This window comes from Cavia porcellus, unplaced genomic scaffold, assembly GCF_034190915.1.
Source record: "Cavia porcellus strain 051 isolate PalLab524CR breed Dunkin Hartley unplaced genomic scaffold, mCavPor4.1 scaffold_30, whole genome shotgun sequence".
Taxonomy (NCBI): domain Eukaryota; kingdom Metazoa; phylum Chordata; class Mammalia; order Rodentia; family Caviidae; genus Cavia; species Cavia porcellus.
Window position 1 is genome coordinate 28,229,458 of NW_026947513.1, and position 22,530 is coordinate 28,251,987.

Consider the following 22,530-nt stretch of genomic DNA (forward strand, 5'->3'; position numbering starts at 1 on the left):
ATTCTTTGAGAATTTAGTTACATAAAGCTTTTAAGAAATTATTTTACATGAACAATAAAAAGGTATATTGTTCCATTTCTTTCAGAGATGATCTTGACAGAAAACTGCAAGCTATTGCTGTTTCTAAACTATTGAACAGTTCTTCGAATCAGGTGATATTTCTGGGATACATCACTTCAGCACCTGGTTCCAGAGATTATCGACAGCTCACTGAACATGGCAATGTAAAGGTAATGCAATTATAATAGGATTCTGATTTATCAAGTAAAATGCTTCTTTATCATCCATATCTTGAAGCAAACCAGTGTTACAATTTAATAGGCATTCTGATTATCTGCTGTGACACAGAAAATCATCAGGAAACATACACTGAATTTGTTAGTTCACAAATCTTCAATGTAGACAGGGACTAGAGGGCAACTCAACTCTACTTCATGCAGGTCAGCAAGGTGCAAAGCTGGTCACTAGAGGACCTCCTTTATAGACAGCTATAAAGACAGTTCATAAATCGCAGGGTAGTGCTTTAGGCTTGAAACCCGGCTTCCTGGATACATGCAATTTGATTTTCCTGTCTTATGGTGTCCTCTATTGTGGTCCAGTCATATAGTACAGCCACTGTGTTCTACTTAGCAGGTCAGAGGATGGGACCGTGCGCATATGCAGGTTATCTCTAAAGGCAAGACCTAGGCAACTGACTCCTTACACTGCTTACATTTCTTTGGTGGAAATGCACTCATGTAGCCATGCTTGGGGGCACAGAAGCGTAGGAGGTACTGTATACCATCTTGATGGCCATATACCCAGATAAAGATACTATAATTTTGGAAAAAATGATAGATACTAGGCACATGAGTTAGTCTCCACATTTGTGGACAAGGCAGGGAATAAAGTCATGATAGACCCCTGACTTTTGGCTCTGATCAGCAAGTTTATGATGGTGACATTTATAATAATTATAATAATAAGTCATTATTATTATTGATAATACATAAAGAAATGATGGTTCAGCTTTGGGCTGACTTTGAAGTAAATGTGGGACTTTAATAGAGGTGTCCAACAGGCAGATACACACATGAATCAGGGCAGCCATCAGAATTAGAGAGAGGAGTTAAGAAACTGCCACATAGGTGGTCACTGAAACAGTGACAGTGGGTGGCGGAGTTGGAGAAGAGCAAATGAAAGGCCAGAGGAAGCCTTGGGAAAGCCACGCTGATGGATGAGAAGGCAGCTTCTCTCAGGAAGGAGGCGGAGGAGCGCTCAGAAGGGACAGAGGAAAACCTGCAGAGCAGAGACTCTCAGGCTGTACCAGATAACCTCTCGCTGTGTAAAAAACCACATCAAAACATAATGGCTTGAAACATTTCCCCGCCATGCTTTGCCTGAGCAGTTTCTTATTCTTGCCTGCATTTACCAGCGCGGTAAGCTCATGGCTCTGCTGAGGCTGTCACTGCAGCCCCAGGCAGATATTTGGGGCCTTAGTACTGGCCTCTTTCCCTTGACGTGGCCCCTCATCATTATTATCCTCGCTGGAGCGTCGCTGACCGGTGAGGTGACTTGGTCAGCCTTTCTGGGCTTGAGTCTCCCATCTCTAGGTTGTGATGGTGATATCCATTGTAGAGTAGGATTGTTAAAAGAACTAAACGTAAAACAATGTCTGAAAAGCCCTTACATGTGTGTGGTTTATGTGTCTGGCTCTATGTCAAATGTCAAATAAGATAGAAATATTAGTACCTGTATCTGTAAAGCATAAAGTATCTGTAAAGCATAAAGAAAGTTGGGGGCTAGGGGTTTAGCTCAGCGGCATAAGCACCTGCCTTGCAAGCAGGCGGTCGTGAGTTCGATCCCCGGTACCGATAAAAAGAAAAAAGAAAAAAAAAGTATAAAAAAAGAAAGTTGGACAAGATGACGTATGGCAAATCTAAGGAAAAATTGTTCTCTTTAGGAAGGGAAGGTGCTCTCACAGTGTGTGTGTGTGTGCATGTGTGCATGTGTGCGTGTGTGTGTTTGCGCGTGGGTGTGTGTGTAAAGGATAGTGTAAAGGATACGCATGGTATCAGGGAGGAAGAATTTTGATTTCTATTTAATCCTCTGTTGGTTTCCACTAGCAAACTCAACAGCTGTGTTAAGATTGGCAGTGGATTCTAAGACTGTTTTCTATTAGGGGTTTATTAGTATGGAGAGGAATTTCAATCATAAATGCTTGAATGAACAGATTTTTCTTTTTAAGAAATGAGTAAATTCTGCAATCTTAAAATTTGACTTGGTCTTTTAAAAACCTAACAAAATAATAGCTAAACAGATATTTAGTTTATTATTCTCTGTATAGTAGCTAAATGATTATTTTTTTTTATCTCTTCCTAAGGCAAACTAGAACAGTGCTTATATTTATTTGCCTTTTTCATCTATAGAGTTTTAAAATTAATTTTTAAGAAATAATGTAGACAAAATAATACCCATGTGATATAAATAAAAATAAAGATTAATTAACAATTAAGGAAAAATAAGAAATAGTACATTGTGGCATGTTCTTTTAGTGATTTAAAAATATTTTATTTAAACTTTAATAGTAAAATTTAGAGGCAGTAAGAGTCAGGTGTATCTTTATTTATAGATATTTTAAAAGAAGAAAATGATTATTTCTTCCTTTAGTAGAAAAGTTCCATATTTATAGTCTTCTTAACACATTTCGGAAAAATATGTTTCTGTTTTTCTCTGATGAAAAACGATCCTGCCTTCAAGCTTTTGATGTAAAAAAGACTCATGATTTCTCCCGAAGTGTGGAATTTCCACAGTTCAATTTATCAAGCACAGACTGAGCACCTGCCTGCTGAACGCAGGCTTCATGCTGAGTACTAGGCCCCCAAAAATGATTCCAAGCCCAGTGCTCAGGAAGAGGAAGGCAGACTCGGGAATAAATAAGTGACACTGTGGCGAAGCTGGTATGTGGGAAAGCACGGCATAGGATGATGTGAAAATGTGCTCCATTCCCCTGAGGATGAGCTACTTGGAAAGCTGCAGGGCTCCACGTGCTGTCTGGGAATCATTGTTATATGTCCCTGTCCGATGCCTTCTCTAGACCACCTTTATCTTTGTATTTTCAACCAGCAGTACAGAGATAGAGGAGAGCATAGTAGATGCTCAAGAAACATCTGTAGAATGACCACATCATTTAGACTTTAGATCAGTAGGGACCAGAAAGAGAAAACAACACACACAAAGGCATATTTATCACTGTAGCGCACAACTTGGAAAGGCACTGGTTTTTATGCTGTGAACATTTTCCTCTGCTCCTTAACAGGATATTGACAGCACAGATCGTGACAGATGGTGTGAATATATTATGTATCGTGGGTTGGTCAGGTGAGTACTGCTGTTTGATTTTTGTTACTTTTAAATCTATTATTATTGTCATCTATGGATCTCTTCTAGAAGGAAAACCCTTCTGGAAATAATTAATTTGTTACTTTTTATAAACATTGGTTACTCTAATACTTTTTCAAGGCACGGCCTAATGATTTAAGTAGGATAAATAACTCAGCAAATTGAACTTAAAATTATATAATGAGCATACCGTGTAAACTATTAAGCAGAATTAGCATGTAACTGTCAACATATGGTTGGAATGGTTCCATTTTTGACTCTGTGGCATGGCAGAAACAGCATGCACTGTGGAATGGGAAAATCCTGGGCTTCAGCTCAGCTTTGTCAGCTCCTAATCACGTCATCTTAATTAAGTAACTTATTACAGACACTTCTATACTACAGTGAAATCTCTAGTGAGTTACATTTTAAAAAATATCGATCCATATTGAAAGTGGTATCTTAGAGTATGTATGTTATAAATATTTTAATATTTATATATTAAAATGTTAATATTAAGATTATTAGACCTTAATATTGAGTACTTTATATTTAGATGATGAAAAATAATACAGATGAAAGATCTCCATATTCAAATATGTAACTGAACATATTAGTTTTGAAGGCAGTATGTCTTTAAATAAAGCAGAGTGTTTTACAACCAAGGGAGGGGGAAATAATCATTCACCTTTTTCTATAAGCATTTATCATGTACCAGCTATTGGTCCAAGCAATGAGACTATATAATAGGGCCAACATCAGGTCCTCGTCTATCATAGAACTTACATTCCAGTGAGAGGAGGCAGGAAATGAATAAACGAGGAAAAGAACAATAGACTATGCCAAACAGAGACAAGTATGATGAAAAAGACACAGGAAGAAGGTGGGGCACAGTGTGATGAGCTGCCATTTGAGCATGGCCCGAATGAAGCCAGGAGGTCAACCTGGGCGTACCCTGGGACAAGCATTAGGGCAGAGGGAACAGAGAGTGCAGGGCCTGAGGGGAGTGTGATTCATCCTTCCTGCTAACAGCCTGCAAGCCAGTGTGGCTGGAGCAGAGTGAGAGGGAGGTGCCTCAGAGGGGTCCTTGGCAGATGGGCTTGAGTCGCAGCCCTCCCCTCCCTTCCAGGATTCTGCAGCGCAGGGAACAGGCTGGAGTGTACAGGCTCCTCTGGTTAATGCTGAATCTGTTCGGAGATACTTGACCTGATCTCACTAACTCCCCTCCTAGGAACAGTGTAGGGGATTCTTAGAAGGGCTTCTACGCGGACCGCTCTGGACCTTCCTCTCCTCCATACAGAGCAGTTCATCACCCAGAAGCATCTTGGCCTGAAAGCTGATATTAACCTGTGCATCTCCCAAGTAACTTGGTACCTTGTGATCTGGGATCTGCATTTCTGGAAGATAATACTTGCCTAAGGGATGATTCAAAACCACAAAGCCAGCCTGTCTGCCAGGGGACATGACTTGTTCAGTTATGAGTGACAGTTTAGTGACAGCAAACTGTTAGGTTCTCCTGTTCTATGATCTGTTTGTCATTTAGCAAGCATTAATTGAACATAATGGTTGCCAGGCACCGGGGGTACAGCAAGAAACAAAACAGAAGCATCCCTGCCCTGCGGAAAAGATGGACAATAAGCATAATCAATAATTGCACGGTGTAGTATTTTAGAAAGTGATGAGACTAGGAGGAGAAACTGAGCATACGGAGGTGGGTTGCAGTTATAGGTGGGGAGTTGGATAAGTCTTACTGACAAGATGACATTAGAGCCAAGATTTGAACAAGTGGGCCATGTGGCTTTCTGAAAGATGACCCTTACTGGCAGAGATACCAGCTAGTTTAAAAGTCCTAAGGGAGGAGTACTGGCTGGCTGTATTTGAGGAGCAGTGAAGCTATCACAGCTGCAAAGTATATGTGTGGGGAGAAGGAGGGAGAGGAGGGAAGGAGAGGATGGGCAGGGAGGGAACGGAACAGAGCTTGCAAGGTTCTGTGGACCCTTAAGGACCTTGCATACTGTATCTGTAAGAGGATGCGGTTTACTGGTCCTTGAACACCCCTTTAGGGTTCGTATGCTCACTGAAAAGGCTTTGAGATGCTATCAGATTGTTCTGGTTTTGCTAGTGATTAAGTAACCCACAAGGCCCAATATCTGCCTTCATGTCTGCAGGACACACGGTTTGATTGCTATTTGGGCATTTGAAAAGGATTTAGGTAGGAGAGAACATGTTCAAAAATAAGCTTTGTAAAATAATTTATATCTCAAATTGACAATACTGTTTCTGTTTAAATGTGGGTAGAAGTGATTTTTTTTTTGATGGAGGATATCAGAATACATTTTTAAAGTCTAAACTGAAATAACTATAATTCCAAGTTGCAAAAACTGTTGGTTCCCAAGAAACAGAGGCATTTATAATAACCAGTGCTCTTAATAGCTGATTGCTGAGTCCTGAGACTTTTATTACCTCTATTTAGGAGTGTGGATGGCTAAAACCAAAGAAATTTGTATTCTTCCAGGTCCAGAAGCTGTTAAGTCCAAGTTTAAATTGCAGCAGGGTTGGTGTCTGGTGAGGGCTCTTCCTGTGGGTTGCACATGGCTGCCTTCTTTCCGAGTGCCTCTAGAGGTCTGTCTCTCTCAATCACCTAGTACATGCCCCACACTAAGTAGGTGCTTAATAAATACACATTAAACAGCAATGGAAGATTCCCTATTTTAATGGAAGACTTGTATTGTTAAATCCCTTTTCTTCAAGGACCTTGGGAATATACTTATATGTCTATGAAATGGGTTTAAATTTTGGTCTTAGAGATTTGGGGAATAAATTACCTAGACTTGTCAGAGATAGTGATTTAGAATTACAAGGAACCACACTTCTAAAGGCAGACAAATGTAGGAACCTGTCTGACAGCGGCAGCCCACCTCTGACTCTCTCTTTTGCCTTTCTCGTGGGCAGGCTTGCTGCCTCTGCCTGCTCTGTTTTCTGTTTCTGTTTTGTGTGCAGTTACAGGCTTGCTTTAAGTACCCCTTTCACCAGGCTGGCCAAAGCTCACCTTCTCTTTTTCCCTAAATCCCGCATTGCCCTTTTAATGACTCTTTGTTCCACCGCTGTTCACAGTAGCCATCATGAATCTTCACTCCAGACCCCTCTCATAGATTCTCATCTCAGCTTCAAGCAAAACTCCGAAGTCTTTACAGTGGTCTCCAGAAAAGATTTTCATCATGCGTCCCCCATCCTAACCGCAAGCTTGCTTTTTTGTAAGTTCTCTCTTACGCACTGCACTCCAGCCATGGTGGAATTGGTTTCCGAAAACATCAAGATATTTGCATTTGCTTTTCCTTTCCTGTAATACTCTTTTTCCAGTATCCGTATGGCTTGTGTCCCTAGCTTCATTCAACGTTTTGTTCCAGTATCACATTACCAAGAAGTTGTGTCCCGATTACCCTCTGTAAATACCGTGGCAATCTCTGCCACCCCCCTTCTCTGTCTTCTTTACTTTTATTTCTGTAGCATTTACATCTATTACTATCTGATAGATTTTATACCTAGGTACGTATTTAATTTGTCCTCCCAACTAGAACGCAAGCTCCATGAAGTCAGGGACTCTATCTTGTTCACTGCTTATCCCCAGTTATCTTAGCAAGGTGCTACGTGATATATTTTTACTTTGCTAAATAAATGACTGAAATAATGCAAATTCTTTTCTGAAAGAAGCAAAATATAAATAAATTTAAATAAATTATTTGCTCCTGTGCTTTTCCCATTTTCCATCTGAGCTCCTCAATAAGATGTATTTGGATAATATCTATAAAGTGCTCTTGAGTTTTCTGAACTGAAAATTCTAAACCGAAACAGAATGTGGAATTTTTTTCAGAGATATAAAATTTTTGATTTTAGATTTGTAAGTTTGGCTGAAAATGTGCATGTGGTATTTGGATTTTTTAATATGAGAAAGAATTTTGGCACATGTACCTGTCATTCTGAAGAAATCCTATTATTAACTCAAAACGTAATTACATGGGAACCAATTTATACAGACACAGAATATCCATTAGGGTAAAAAAGTAAAGTAAGTTTGTTAAGGGTATTTAGTTAATTAAATCTATGTGCATAGTCCCTTTTCATTTACTATATCATAAAAGCAATGTTCTTATAATATTTGAAGCAATCAGTCAAGTTAATTTTAGTTGAGATATACAGCATTAAGTTAGAAATGGAAATTGGTTTAAGAGCATAGCACTGCGTTCTGCAAACACATCCTTTACTTTTCTGCTGTAAATTTTTACTTTAGCTTAATAGTAACCAGTTGTGTCTCTCAATGCCTTTCCCTGAGGGATACAGGAAGCAATCTTTGTGTTTATCCACTTGCTGCGATGAAAGCCAAGGTGTGTGCATGTGTGCAAATGTGTCAAACCAGGACTTTCACCGACCTGATGCTCCATCTGACAGGTGTATGTTTACTTGAGCATCACAAAAGGTATCCACCCACATCACTCTAGCATTTGTTTAGAAAAGTTTTCATTTGATTTTTCTGTAGAGGTAGCTCAGTTCAGTACAATGGCACTTGAAAAACCAGATTTGCAACTTTTGGAGGAGGTAAAAAATGAATCATCAGATTACTTATGCCTAGATGATGAAAATGATCCATTATGGTAGAATACATGTTTCATAACAGAAGAGTGATGCGGGTGGATGATGATGATGATGATGATGACAATAACTTTGACGCTGTCCATGTGGGCTAAAATTTCTGTGACAGTGAAATGGAACATAGATCAAGTGATACAGGGAATGCAGACCTCCTTGATACAGATGTTAAAGAAAACAGCAATGTGGGTACAGATACGACTAGTCCAAATATTATGAAATGGTCATGTAACCAAATGGAATGATCCAGTGTTAAAACTAGGTCTGAAAATATGTGAGGGTCTTGTGAGCAGTGAAATGCATTGGACATAATGCCAGCACTGCCATTCAGTGTTGGAAACTGTAACAGACAAAATGCTCCAAGATTGTGTGAAATACACAACAAAAAGACTGAAATATAAGCAAAACATCCTCTATGCACCAATAGCCATATTCAAAAATATATTTAGTTTGATGCTAGAGTATACTAAGTTATACTCAAAGATTTCAAGGAAAGAGACACTATGGTAACTGCTTTTATGTCGGGATATCTTGTGGTGAAACACTATTTTGCTTAAATGGTTATGTTCTGACCTGCGCTGTTTTGTTGTTATGCCCTCTTTTATCTCAATCTCCTTTTTTTATTATTTTTTTTATCTTTTTAATTAAAGAAAAAATAAATAAAAATAGCAGGATATATTATAGTAACCCACTTTGATTTCCTATTAACTTGATTTGAACCCCTGTATTGCTCTCACCATCTTGTTTTGACTGATTTTCCTCTATTCTGTTTTGCTTGATAGTACCAAGTTTGAAAGTATAGGCAATAATTGTGAAGACAATAAGATTCATTATGAAGCCCATTCTGGTTGACTATTATCTTCTTATGAAGTCCTGTAATGTCTCCAATGTTTTGGTTTTATTGATTTTGTTCTTTATTGTTTTGTTCAATTTTATTATAACTGATGATATAGGCAATTCTTCTTAAGATAGCAAGAGGCAGTATGGTAACCATTGTTGATCACCTTGTATCTTGTTTTTACATTATGTTTTATGTCCATCCTTTTGATTTGATTGACTCTGTTCTGCTATGTCACATTTGGTTTTACTCTCTTCAAAAGAAAGTAATAAGAACCGTGGGAGTAATAAAACACAAAATGTGTAATTGTCATTGTACAAAAGAGAGGAAAAGAAAGTGCTCTAAAGGATATAACTGCATGTATATTTAAGTGTATAAGATAGATAACCATATTACTGAGTTTTATTGGATCATTGAATAGAACTGTTTGCCGTTTCACTGTTTGAAAGTCCACTTTATATGCTTTAATTTTGTAATTTGAACAACTATTTCTAAGATGACAATATGCAATCTATTAACTAGTGATTTCCTACTGTTTATTTTTTCTGAAATTCTGTATAACTTGTACCCTTTTTCTGTTTTTTTCTTTTCTCCTTAAATAAATTTAAAAAAAAAACAAAAAAAACACCCAAAAATATATTTATTTACTTATTTATTTACTTTCGGTACTGGGGATTGAACTCATGACCTTGTGCTTACCAAGCAGGCACTTACACCACTGAGCTAAATCCCTGGCCTCAAAAATGTATTTATTATGGCACCTCACTAGCTGAGCTGAAAGTATTTATATCTCTGCTGTACTTATCAGGAAATGCTCATGGTAATCACAGGAATTTAAAAGATTCATGGAAAAGCAGTGGGTCAAAATATGGCATAAAATTTTATGCCCTTGTAGATGTGAAGACTTATCCTGTTTTCAGTTTAGAAACTTATTCTGGAACTTAGCCATTAGATCCGTCTTTGTATAGTAATAAACTAGATGATGTTGTGAACAGATTTGTTGCTTCCAGCTTCCAAACTAATCAGAATGTGACATTTGACAATTGATTTATCAGTTTCTAATTGATGTCCTATTTGCTACCAGAGAACAAGTTGACCAGCACAGGAACTGTACACAGAAACAAAGCAGAAATTCCAAGTGAAATGTTGCAATTTCAAAACAGATAACTGTACTGTGCAATCTCTGAATTTCAGGAAAATTTACTTGCTGGGAACGTAGCTTAGTGGTGTAAGTGCCTGCCTGGGAAGCACAAGGTTATGAGTTTGATCCCCGGTACAAAAAAAAAAAAAAAAAAGAAAAGAATGGCTGTGTTTTACTTGATGCTAAACATGTGGCATCAATTATTTGATAGTTTACAAAGTAAAATAGCTTGGAAAACTTTTCTTAGAGGATTGGGACTGGAACTCTTAAGAAATCATTTACAGTAGAGAAAAACCAAAATGTTTCTGCTCAGGGAACTGCTGCTCAGTTGAACAGACAGGTGCCACATTCCGAAGACCTAATTCACAACAGAAAAGCCAAAAAGATGTCAGTTGTGCTGCACAGAAAAGGACAGGAAAACAAAACATATATGCTGTCAGTGTAAGCAATGTTTGTATATGAAACATGCAGTTTTCATGTGTGAAGATTGTCTTGGGTGTGACAATTGAGGCAAATGTTATTTTTGTATAGAATTCTATTGGTATTTTCATGTAGGTCACATAGGTTTTTATTTTTGACATTATCTCTTAAGTTTTGTACACAGCTGATGTGAAAATACTGATGTCTATCCTAAGTACTCTCTATCCATTTGGTGTATTACTTTAGTGATATTTTATTTCCCTGCTAAGTACACACTGTGCAACATAGTAGGAAGCTCCTGACAAAACAGGAAGAGAAGAGAGGTGACAAGAATGGCCTGCCACATAGGAAAGGAAAGCTAAGCACATATGCTGACAGTGTAAGCAAGACGTGCATGGAACAGGCAATTGCCATGTGTGAAGACTCCCTTAGTGTGACAGTTAACAAAGATTATAAATTTTATTTAAGGAGAAAAAGAAAAAAACAGAAAAAGGGTACAAGTTATACAGAATTTTAAAAAAATAAACAGTAGGATATCCCTAGTTAATAGATTACATATTATCATCTTAGAGATAGTTGTTCAGGGGCCGGGGATTTAGCTCAGCAGCATAAGCACCTGCCTTGCAAGCAGGTGGTCGTGAGTTTGATCCCCGGTACCGATTAAAAAAAAAATAAAAATTAAAAAAAAGAAATAGTTGTTCAAGTTACAAAATTAAAGCATATAAAGTGGACATTCAAACAGTGAGACTGCAAATAGTTCTGTTCAATGATCCAATAAAAACTCAGCAATATGGTTATCCATCTTACATGCTTAAATATACATGCAGTTATATCCTTTAGAGCACTTTCTTTTCCTCTCTTTTTTACAATGACAATTACACGTTTTGGGTTTTATTACTCCCACAGTTCTTATTACTTTTTTTTTGAAGAGAATAAAACCAAATGTGACATAACAAAACAGAGTCAGACAAATCAAAAGGATGGACATAGTACATGATGTAAAAACAGAATACAAGGTGATCAACAATGGTTACCATAATGCCTCTTGCTATCTTAAAAAGAATTGCCTATATCATCAGTTATAATAAAATTGAACAAAACAGTAAAGAACAAAACCAATAAAATCAAAACATTAAAGACATTACAGGACTTCAAAAGAAGATAATAGTCAAACCAGAATGGGCATCATAGTGAATCTTATTGTCTTCACAGTTGTTACCTATAACTCTCAAACTTGGTACTATCAGGCAAAACAGAATAGAGTAAAACCACACAAAACAAGATGGTGAGAGCAATACAGGGGTTCAAATCAAGTTAATAGGAAATCAAAGTGTGTTACTATAATATATCCTGCTATTCCTTACTTATTTTTTACCTTAATTAAAAAGATAAAAATAAAAAAATAAATAATAAAAAAAGGAGATTGAGATAAAAGAGGGCATAACAACAAAACAGCGCAGGTCAGAACATAACCATTTAAGCAAAATAGTGTTTCACCACAAGATATCCTGACATAAAAGCAGTTACCATAGTGTCTCTTTCCTTGAAATCTTTGAGTATAACTTCGTATACTCTAGCATCAAACATATCATGACAATGTAAAACCATTTAAGAGAATGACAGTATTACAGGGTATTTAGAACCAACTAACAGAAAATGAACAATGGCTTCTGTATTATCTCCTTGTCTATAAAAAGTTTTTGTTTATATTATCACATGTAATAAAATCCAATAAGATACAACATGCTAAGACTGATGGAGACAGAAGAACAAAAAGCTTGATGAGACTTCAAAGCAAGATGATATTAAATCAGCATTAGCTATTATGATGTCTTGTTTTCTCCAAAATAGCTGTTCCTACCATCCAACTTTCTCTGCCTCATTTCTGTTGAGATCTTTTTCTGTCATTAGTTGTCAGTTTGTCTTCTTCATTTCGGTTTCTGCTCCATTCATTGTGGCCTCTTTGCCACTGTTTCTGGAATCTTGGTATTTTTCTGTTTTTAGAATATCCTGCAATATTCTCTGTAGAGTTGAATTGTTGAATTGGTGATTGCAAATTCCCGTAGTTCCTCTTTATCCTGGAAGCACCTTGTTTCTCCATTAATTTCTAGGGACAGTTGTGTAGGATATATTAATCTTGGCTGGAGGTTATTGTCTTTCAAAGCTTGAATTATTTCCCCCCATGCTCTTTATGATTTTATGGTTTGTGCCAAGAAGTCTGCTGTAATTCTGATGGGTGTTCCCTTGTAAGTGATGTTTCTTGTCTCTGACAGCTTTTAATATTCTGTTCTTATATTGGATTTCTGGAATTTTGATTATTATATGCCAGGGTGTAGTTCTGTTTTGGTTATAGGTGGCTGGGTCCTATATGCCTCATAGATCTGAGTATCTTTACCTTTTCCCATATTAGGGAAGTTCTCCTTGATTATTTCTGTGAATAGCCTTTGCAGTTCATTTGTTTGTATCCCTACTTCTTCCTTTACATTCTTATTTCTTAAGTTATAGATCCTTTTATCATTTTCTAGCCTTTGTATTGTTACTGCTTGTTTCCTTGTTATTTTTAAGAAGTTTTTCCTTTCATGGTCTCACATTACACATCTGTCCTCCAGTTCAGATAATCTATCCTTAGTTTCTTTCAAGCTGTTATGCCAGCTTTCAATAGAGTTTTTAGTTTCCTGTAATCTCTTTGAACCTTATGTTTTCTCTATTTTCTCCATCAAACAATTCTCCCCTTTTTTCTGTTCTTCCATTCCACCATCTGTCTTTTCTGGGGAGGTGCTTAGCATTTCTTTAACTATTCTACTTATATCTTGTTTTACTTGGTTAAATACTTCACTTTTGAACTTGTCTATGAGGTCCTGGAGATATCGCTTTATGTCTATTGGTGCTGTGCCTGATATTGCATGTTTTCTGTCCTCATTCTCCTTTTCATTTACCTTTCCTGGATCAGTATTCTCAGGATTGGGGACTGAGGACCCTTTCTTGCTGCTCCCTCTTCCCTTACTTTTTGTTCCTTCCATATAAGCGTATATAGGAGGCCCAGTTTCTTTCTTTGTCAGTTACAGTTTGTTTGAATCACGCTGGCTAGGTGTTCCTGCCCACTGCAGTGTACTAGGGAGACACAGACCTGGGCAGCCTATGCTGGGCCCGTCCCTCCAGGTCAGTCAACCTGCTGAAGGCTTCATTGCATTAGGGTGCACTGCCAGGCGCAGGGTCCTGGTTTGGGCTAGCCTACTCGGTCTTAGTCTGTGGTGTCACCCAGGTCAAGCGCTCCCCACCAATCCTGCCTGAAAGGGGAATATGTGACTGAAGTCACTGCAGCGTCCTGTTCTTGCTAGTCTGCCCCGGTCCCAAAATGTCCTCTGTTGGAAGAGCCTCCTAGTTTATGGAAGGGTCCCCATTCCTCTCACTCACCACAGGTCGATGCAGGGCTCCCTGCCAGCTCTGCTCTCTATTCGGTTTGATGATTCCCACTCACAGAGCTTTCACATCTCTGTCCCTGATGTGCTAATTCAGATGCAGCAGCGGCAGCAGGAAATTCAAGCTGTGGTTTCCAAAGGTGTGAGTTCCAGCTTTGGCACCGAGACTTTAGCTGTTCCAATCGTAGCAGCGGGATTGCATTTCTGATTGTTTTCTCTCAGCTTAGTTTGTTCCTGGGTTGGCAGGGTATATCTCCCCCTGCTTGGGACTCCCCACACTTCACCATTCCTGGAATCTAAGCTAGCTATCTCAGAGAGCCTCCATAGCTGCTGTTATCTATCCTCCATGTTCTCCCAGAAGTCCCCATATTAAGAATTTAATATTTTGTTTTATTGATATTTTATGTTCTTGTTAACTACACATTGCATAATGTGCTAAGAACCTCTTGATGTCATGTGTGGAGACTATATAAGGTCTGATACTTGAGGTAAAGTTTTTGTTGGTAGAGCGCTATTGTATTTTCATGTAGAATTTTTTTCTGTTGTTATTTTTTAGACTTTGTACACCAAAAACCAATCAATCTTGAAAATCCTAATACTTTTTTATAAACACTCAATAAATAATAAAAATGCAGTACTTTATTTTTGTCATTTTTTCTGTTAGTATAATAAAACTCATAAAATTAAAATAAATAATTCAGCCATAGAAATATTCTAAAGAATAAGCATAGGTTTGAGACACTCATGTTCATGGACCTTTATGACAAACAGTGTGTTATGTTCTGAATAATGAAGTTGTTTTCTGATAGATCTCATTGGAGTTTTGAAGGTGGAATATGCTGGCATTGAACTCAAGGCTATGCAGGCACTGAGCAGGTGTTCTACACTTCAGATTTTAATGTGATAGTTCATCTTAACAAATAAGACCTTTTTCTGTTGCAGGTTGGGTTATGCAAGAATTTCCCATGCTGGGCTGAGTGACTCTGAAATTCAGATGGCCAAATTTAGGATCCCTGATGACCCCATTAATTACAGAGACAATCAGAAAGTGGTCATAGATCACAGAGAAGTTCCCAGGAAAATTCATTTCAATCCCACGTAAGTGCCTTTATGCAGGCTACAGGTTTGAGCTACCACACCCTATGGAACCTAAATATTACCTCAAAGTGAGCAAAATATTATTTGGTTCCAGAGGTTTGTTCTAAATAAGAGAACATGTGGTGATAATTGTAAAATCCTCCTGGGGCTGAAGTTATGGTCTCCATGCTGTCTTCCAACTCCAGGTAAGCAGATCCCACCACCACAACCGTTACCGTTGTCATTGTGCTCACCATAACACCACCACGATAGTGAACATTTGAACACTTCTGTATCCCAGACCTGTTCTTTGTGTGTTACCTCTGTTTACCTTCATGGGGCTATATTCATGTTATGCCTGTTTTATTTTATTTTACTTTGCTTGTTTTGCTTTTTGTTTTTGTGATACTAGAGACTAAACTGAGACCTTCTCATTAAACATCCTTCCCAGTCCTTTTTAATCTTTTATTTTGAGATATAGAGTCCTGCTCAATTCCTAAATTGCCGAATTGCCCAGGCGGACCTTGAATTTGTACTCCTCTGGCCTCAGTCTCCCAGAATGCTGGGATCATAGGCATGTGCCGTCACACCTGGCTATTCCCATCTAATAGATTAGGAAACTAAGGCTGAGAAACAGGAAGTAACTTCACTAGGAATATGTGGCTAGTCAGTGATGAGTTATTAAGCAGTAATGAACTATTAAGCTGGTAAGTGTCTGTTAGCATCATAGGGTTTTTATATTCTCAGTGTATGCTGCACATTAAATTTGCCTGGAAAATTTTAAAAAATACTATTGCCTGGGTGACCCCAAATCACTTCATTAGGTCCTTATGAGACTATATCTGGACTTTGGAAGTTAAAACGTTCTTTCCAGTGTACAGTTAGAATTGAGACTACAGATTATGAACAATTTATTTACATCACGAATGTTCTGCCACATAAAACATACTGGTTTTTGTTTTGCCTTTTATAAAAATTGTGCTGAGGACTGAACTCAGCAAGCACTGAGCTACATCCCCAGCCCTTTTTAATTTTTGACACAGGGTCTCACTAAACTGATCAGGTGGTCCTCAAACCTGTGATCCTTGGGGCTCAGCCTACCAAGGTGCTGGGACTTATAGAAATGAACCACTGTGCTCTGCTTGCTTGGTTTTTAGTAGAGGTAACTTGAAAAAAATCTGTTTGCAGAAAAATGAATAATTTTGTGTAGATGCTCTTTTTTCACGTGGCTAGATAATGAGAGGAAAATTCCCTGTTAAACCAAACATAGGCTGGTACTGTTTGGACAATTGAATGCACATGTCTTGAGCTCAGGGATATGGCAGTGTGCAATGTATATACCATTGTTGCCCCCAATTGGCATGTTTTGAAATTTTTAAAAATTTCTTCTTCTTTTTCTTTTTTCTCTTTGAAATAAAGTATATTTGAAAAAAATAAGTAAGCCAAACACAGGCCATGTCCTAGACATTATTATGACACTTGCTATGATTTGTGTCTAGATGTCCCCTCAAAGTCCCATGCATCATAGGATTTTTTCAGAGATGGCTGAATATAGAGTATGTAATTGATTCATGGTATAGTGCTAAGATTAAGGGTGTTTGGATTAAGGGTGTGAGATTACTAAATCTGATCGGTTTGGCGCTGCCCTAATCCTGGTAGAGTGATACGATATGAAGGACAGAAAGAGGCTTGTCTCTATCTCTTGCTTGTTGCTTTGGCTGTTTTTGTTTCCATGAACTACTGCCCCTCTGCCATGTACCACCCTCCCTTGGAGCCAGCTGACTACGGCCTAAAAGCTCTACAAACTGCGAGCTAAACAAACTTTTCCTCCCTTAACTTGTGAATGTTGGGTATTTTGTCTCAGCAGTGAGAAAACCAACCAGTTAGACTAGCAAAATAGCAGTTAGACTATTTTTACCAGCTCATAGCTCTATAAGTTTCTCAGAGTTCATTTTACTTGGGGAGAAAATGCTTTTTCTTTCTTGTCTCTGCTTACTATAAGGAAAAGCTATTGTTGAGTGTGAGAGGAGCTGTTAGCTCCCATTTCTGCACTTGTGTCATTCTGTGGGAATGGACTGCAGCTGTGCAGAGGCTGGACTGTGTGGTCCACTGCCTGTTCCAGTCCCCACTCTGGGCAGAGGAGCTGTGGTCTAGATGCTTAACTTCTGCAAATCTGCAGTTCTTCTCCTAAAAGGCAGCGGGGTGGGAGGGTTGTAGTGCCAATCTGTTAACACAGTTTGAGGTTTGAACGTCACACGAGACTCTGGTCCTAGGAACAGCATGCAGTGAGTCCTCATCTCACCGGTAGATGCTACAGCAGCAGCAGTGTTTGTAATAGTAGCACAGAAGTGAAACAGAATGTTTCCCTCCTTTTGCTAATTGAGATGAGTTCTTAAATGGAAACTAGAAATTCTGAGAACAAGATTTTTTTTAATTCCTTATTTTTCATATGCCAAGAATATGGAGAAATCTAAATGCAATATTTTTGGCTAACCACAACTGCAGATTGAGTCAAAGCAAATGTGACCAGGGATAGGTCTGCTTCCCTCTCAGTTTAATTCTGAAAATGATGAAGGCGTAAGTAGACGACCTGTCTTAAAAATAGTGGCGAGAACATTTCAGATCTCTTAGCAGTTCCAAATATACCATGTTATTATTAATGGTAGCTGCAGTGCTTTACAATAGAGCTTCAGAGTTTAATCATCTGGTATTACTGATATTTCATATTCTTGATCTCCCACTTAGTGCCTGACAATCTTTCTACTCTTGCCTCCATAAATTCGACTCTTCTGGAGCCCACATATAAATGAGATCATATAGTATTTGTCATCTGTGCCTGGATAATGTCTTCTAGGCTCATCTATGTTGTTCTAAATGACAGGATTTCATTTTTAAAGGCTAAGTAGTATTCCAGTGTGTGTGTGTGTGTGTGTGTGTGAGATACTGGAGTTGATCTGAGCGTCTTCACACTAAGCTACACCTCCAATGCTTTTCTACTTTCAACAATTACACTAAAATAGAGTTTTGTTAAATTAGTAAGTTTTCCAGGCTGGGCTCAAACTTGAGATCCTCATACCTCAGCCTCCCAGAGTGCTGGGGTTACAGGTATGCGCCACCACACCCGACTTGTAGCAGTCTTTTTTAAAATGATCTTTTGCATTTTGTGATATCAGTAGAAATACCTGATATCTCTGTCACACATAATTTTTTTTGAACTTTCCCTTTTTTTCTCACTAAGTCTAGCTAAAGGCCCAACCCAACACAGTATTTGATTTTATCTTTTCCAAAAGCCAATTCTTAATCAGTCTTCTCCATTATTTTTCTATATTCTCATTATTCTGCTCTGATCTTTCTCCCTCCACCCTCCCTCTCCCCTTGCTCTCTTTCTCTCCTTCCTTTTTCATTCATTCATTCATTCTTTCTTTCTTTAATTTCCTTCCTTCCTCTGACTTTGACCTCAGCTTGCTATGCTATTTTTAGGATCTTGAGGTATAAAGTTAGGCTGTTTGAGCTCTTTCTGTTTTCCTTAATGCAGGCATTTACTGATGTAAATATCCTTCTTAGGACTGTCTTTTGCTGTATCCCACAAGTTTTGATGCATTATATTTCATTCTCATTTGTATCAAGATAATGTTTAATTTACCTTTCAATGTTTTCTTTGACTGATTGGTCATTCAACATTGTATTAAGTTTTGCATATTTATGGATTTTTAAATTTTTTGCTGTTGCTAATTTCTAGTTTCATGCTACAGTGGTTGTAAAAGATCCTAGCTATGACTTAAGTCTTCTTAAAAATTTTAAGGCTTGTTTTATGTCCTAACACTGTATCTGTCCTGAAGAAGGCTCCATGAATGCAGCTGGATGACGTATTCTGTATGCATCTGTCCAATCCATTTAGTCTGTTGTGTTGTTCAAGTCCTTTTTCCTTACTGATTTTTCCATCTGGATCCATTGTTGAAAGTACAATACTAGGGGCTGTGGACTTAATTCAGTGGCACGGTGTCTGCCTGGCGAGCCTGAGGTCCTGAGTTCGATTCCTGGTACTCTCCCCCTCCAAAAAAAAAGTAGGGCATTAAGTCACCTGCTTCCAATGTATACCTTTGTATTTCTCCTCTGTTCTGTTAATATTTGCTTTTTATATGCTCTGATGTTGGGTGCACATATAATTGTTATGTTTTATTGATGAATCAACTTTTTTTATCACTACATAATGACCTTTTTTGTCTTTTGTGGTAGTGTTTGATTTAAAGTATATTTTTCTCATAAATATAGTCACCTCTGCTATCTTTTGGTTATCATTTATGTGGAATATCTTTGTATCCTTTCATTTTCAGCCTATGCCACTCAACCTAATATGAGTTTCTTACAGGCAATATATACTTGAATATTTTTCCCCCTAATTCATTTGACCTCTCTGTTTTTGTTTTCCTCTTTTTTTGAGACAAGGTTGCACTGTGCAGTGCAGGCTGACTTTGAACTCACTTTGTAGCCCAGGCTGTCCTCAAATTCACAGTGTTCTTCCTGCCTTGGCCTCCCTGAGTGCTGGGATTACAATCATGCATCATTGCTCCTGGCCCATTACTCTGTTTTTGTTTTTTTATCGGTACCAGAGATCGAACTCGCGACTGCCTGCTTGCAAGGCAGGCGTTTATGCCGCTGAGCTAAATCCCCAGCCCCTATTACTCTGTTTTTTGAATGGAGAATTTGACTCATTTACAATTAAAGTAATTATTGATAGGTAAAGACCTTGTGCTGCCATTTTAAATTTTGTCTTCTGTGTATTTCTTTTGACTCATTCTTCCCTTACTCTCTTCTTTTGTGATTTACTTATCTACTACAGTTTTCTTTTGTTTGTAGTTATCATGAAGTTTATATAAAATATACTGCTTTAAGCTGGTAACAACTTTGTCTTCATAGGAAAATTGCATATTTTAGTTTCTTCACCCCACACTGTGTTACTGATATCACAGCCCACATCTTTTGTACATCACGTATCCATTAACAAATAATTATAGCTATATGTTTGCTTGAAACTTTGTCATTCAAGTTTTACTCTAGAATTAAAAGGCCAGTTTTTAAGGTCAGCCAGTGGAGGCTGAGCTGGCACTGAGCTGGGCCGGCAGGTGCTGCCATTCATTGGGATGCGTGTGCTGCTGGTGCTGGTCTGGAAGCCCATGAGCTGGGTGCTTACCTCACCCTCCTTCCAATGTGGAGGGCACCTCTCTCCTGCTCTGCTGCCCAGCTTAAGAAGGGGTGCTGCAGGCCACAAGAAGCCGGGCTTCTTACCCTTCCTCTTCAGTAACCTTTTCTTACTTCTGTGCCCTCCACAGCCACTATAATCGCGCACTTGAATTTCATAGTGCTCCTGTGAAGACACTTTTGTACATGGATAGTTGTTCAAATGAGTGTTTCTGTGAAGGACCAAATACTGCAAAGCTTACTGTGCATCTTGCCCACCTGATTCCTGTGCATAGCTATAAAATCACTCAATAATCCCAAGTCTGTATGTAGATAGATATATTGCTTAACTGTGTATAGACATGTGTTTGAATTTATTCTGTTTGTCTTATTTTTAATCTAAGTATATTATGAAATTCCTTCCACAATAAAATATTAATATATTTTTAATGATTAAATAATATTACATTATAGGGATGTACTAAACTTCAGGTAGGTACATTTATTTTCTCTTTATTAAAAAACTCTTCCAGGGACTCCTTGTTATATCTTTGATCATTTCATCAGTGTCGGTTGTAATTGTAGAATGGCATTTTACTATCCCTTACTGAAATCCCTCACCTCACACAATAGAGCTCTCGTGGGTTAGTAGTTGCTAATGAAGGAAAGAAAGACAATAGCCCCAGTTGCTCCAAGCCCCAGTTCCCTTTCCATGCCTTTTGTATTTCACAATATACTTCAGCTGGTAATTCTTTTTTTTTTTGTCGGTACCGGGGATTGAACTCACGACCGCCTGCTTGCAAGGCAGGTGCTTATGCCGCTGAGCTAAATCCTCAGCCCCAAGCTAGTAATTCTTAAATTGTGGTGTTTTGGGGAGGATTCATAACCATGTAGACCGGACGTTGGAGGTTAACATTTTGATTTGCCTTTCCCATATATGTAGAAACTTCCTTATTTCTTCATTTGTTACTTAATAAATTAATCACATTAGTGCTGATTTTATGATAGACAAAACCACAGTGAGTTATAGTTGACATTTTACATAAGAGCATACTTTTCTAAATGATCTTTATATGTAATTTTTTTTTAGATTTGGATCCTACAAAGAAGGACACAATTATGAAAACAATCATCATTTCCATATGAATACTCCCAAATACTTTATATGATTTTTTTTTTTTTGGTCTTTTTGAGACAGGATCTCATTATGCAGTTCAAACTGACCTTGAGCTCACTGTGTAGCCCAGGCTTTTCTCGAACTTACAACAATCCTCCTGCCTCAGCCTCGGGAGTGCTGGGATTGATTATAGGCATGGGCTACCACACCTGGCTATGTGAATTATTTAAAAAGAAGAAGTCACTGAAGTCATTGACAGAGAAAGACTAAGGAAAATATTGTGTAAGATGAAAGAGTTTAATGAAAATGAAAAAATACACATAAAGAACCTCAATTTTAAAAGCATGGTGTCTGCAATGGGAAAGTCCATCAGTTTATAAATATGTTGCTTAATAAAAGCATTTATTCAAATAAATTTTTCCTAATTTTTTAAATAAACATTAATGTGAGCCAATATGAAAAAGTCATACTGTTTGAGATAAAATAATTTTAAGAAAACTCACCTTTTGCCATGTTGGAATACAAGAAGTTGACTTCCTTATTAGCCGCAGGATGACTTTAAAAAGTCAAGGAGTCTTGAATGCCTTTTGGGACAAAACAGTGGGAAAAGAAAGTTTCCAAGTTCAATGTAGTTGTCAGAAGAATGAGGTTACCACCTCGGCAGCAGCAGTGTCTGGTCACCAGCCTTCCCTGAGCCGTGACGGGGTCATCTGTCCTTCCTTTGCTAACATCTCCCTGAGGCTGCACACCAGTCAGGCCAGCAGGCTCTCGGGGAGCCACGGGAGGATTGTCTCCTTTGGAACCCAGCAGGTAGGCATTGGGGAGGAGCGCTGCTCTGCAAGGACTCGTGAATTCAGTGCTGGCGAGGGAGACAATCAAGGTCTTACGAGTGCAAGGACCCTTGAATCTGTTTTATCTTTTGAGATAGGGGTAAAAAGCAGAAGAGTATATTTAGCAATTTGTTTTTGTCACCATCTAAGAGGCCTCTTTGCATTTATTTTTTTAAAAATGCTTTGAGCAGAGCTATATGCAAAATGCTGGCTCCCTCTGGTGGCTTTGAAACAAGCTCACAAATGTTGTGGCATTTCCTTCAAAGGTGGATGGAGCCTCATTTACTTCTCTTTGGAGTGTGGGCCAGGCTTAAAGACTCACTTGTAATGAGAAGAACAAAATGGAAGAGGTATATACCACTGGGGCTTCTGTCTTAGTCTCACTGTCTTGGAGAAGCCAGCAGCAGCGTTGTGAGGAGCCTTCAGGAAGGTGGTGAGCAGCTGATCCTCCAGCCATAGTGGAACAGCCCGGGCTGAATACTTTTTGAGTGTGTGGTGCTGGGGAT

General features: G+C 38.3%; 1 protein-coding gene across 2 annotated transcripts in view; it reads left to right on the forward strand.

Moving 5' to 3' along the window:
- Cwh43 (cell wall biogenesis 43 C-terminal homolog) overlaps nucleotides 1-21,609 on the forward strand; it is a 59,256-nt gene extending 37,647 nt beyond the window's left edge. For both annotated transcript variants that reach the window (XM_063240451.1, XM_013154267.2), the window contains exons 13-16: nucleotides 86-230; nucleotides 3,299-3,360; nucleotides 14,765-14,920; nucleotides 21,168-21,609. In XM_063240451.1, the coding sequence (XP_063096521.1) occupies nucleotides 86-230; nucleotides 3,299-3,360; nucleotides 14,765-14,920; nucleotides 21,168-21,246 (442 nt within the window). In that variant the 3' untranslated portion in view covers nucleotides 21,247-21,609. The remainder of the gene's footprint in view (nucleotides 1-85; nucleotides 231-3,298; nucleotides 3,361-14,764; nucleotides 14,921-21,167) is intronic.
- Nucleotides 21,610-22,530: the final 921 nt, after the last annotated feature.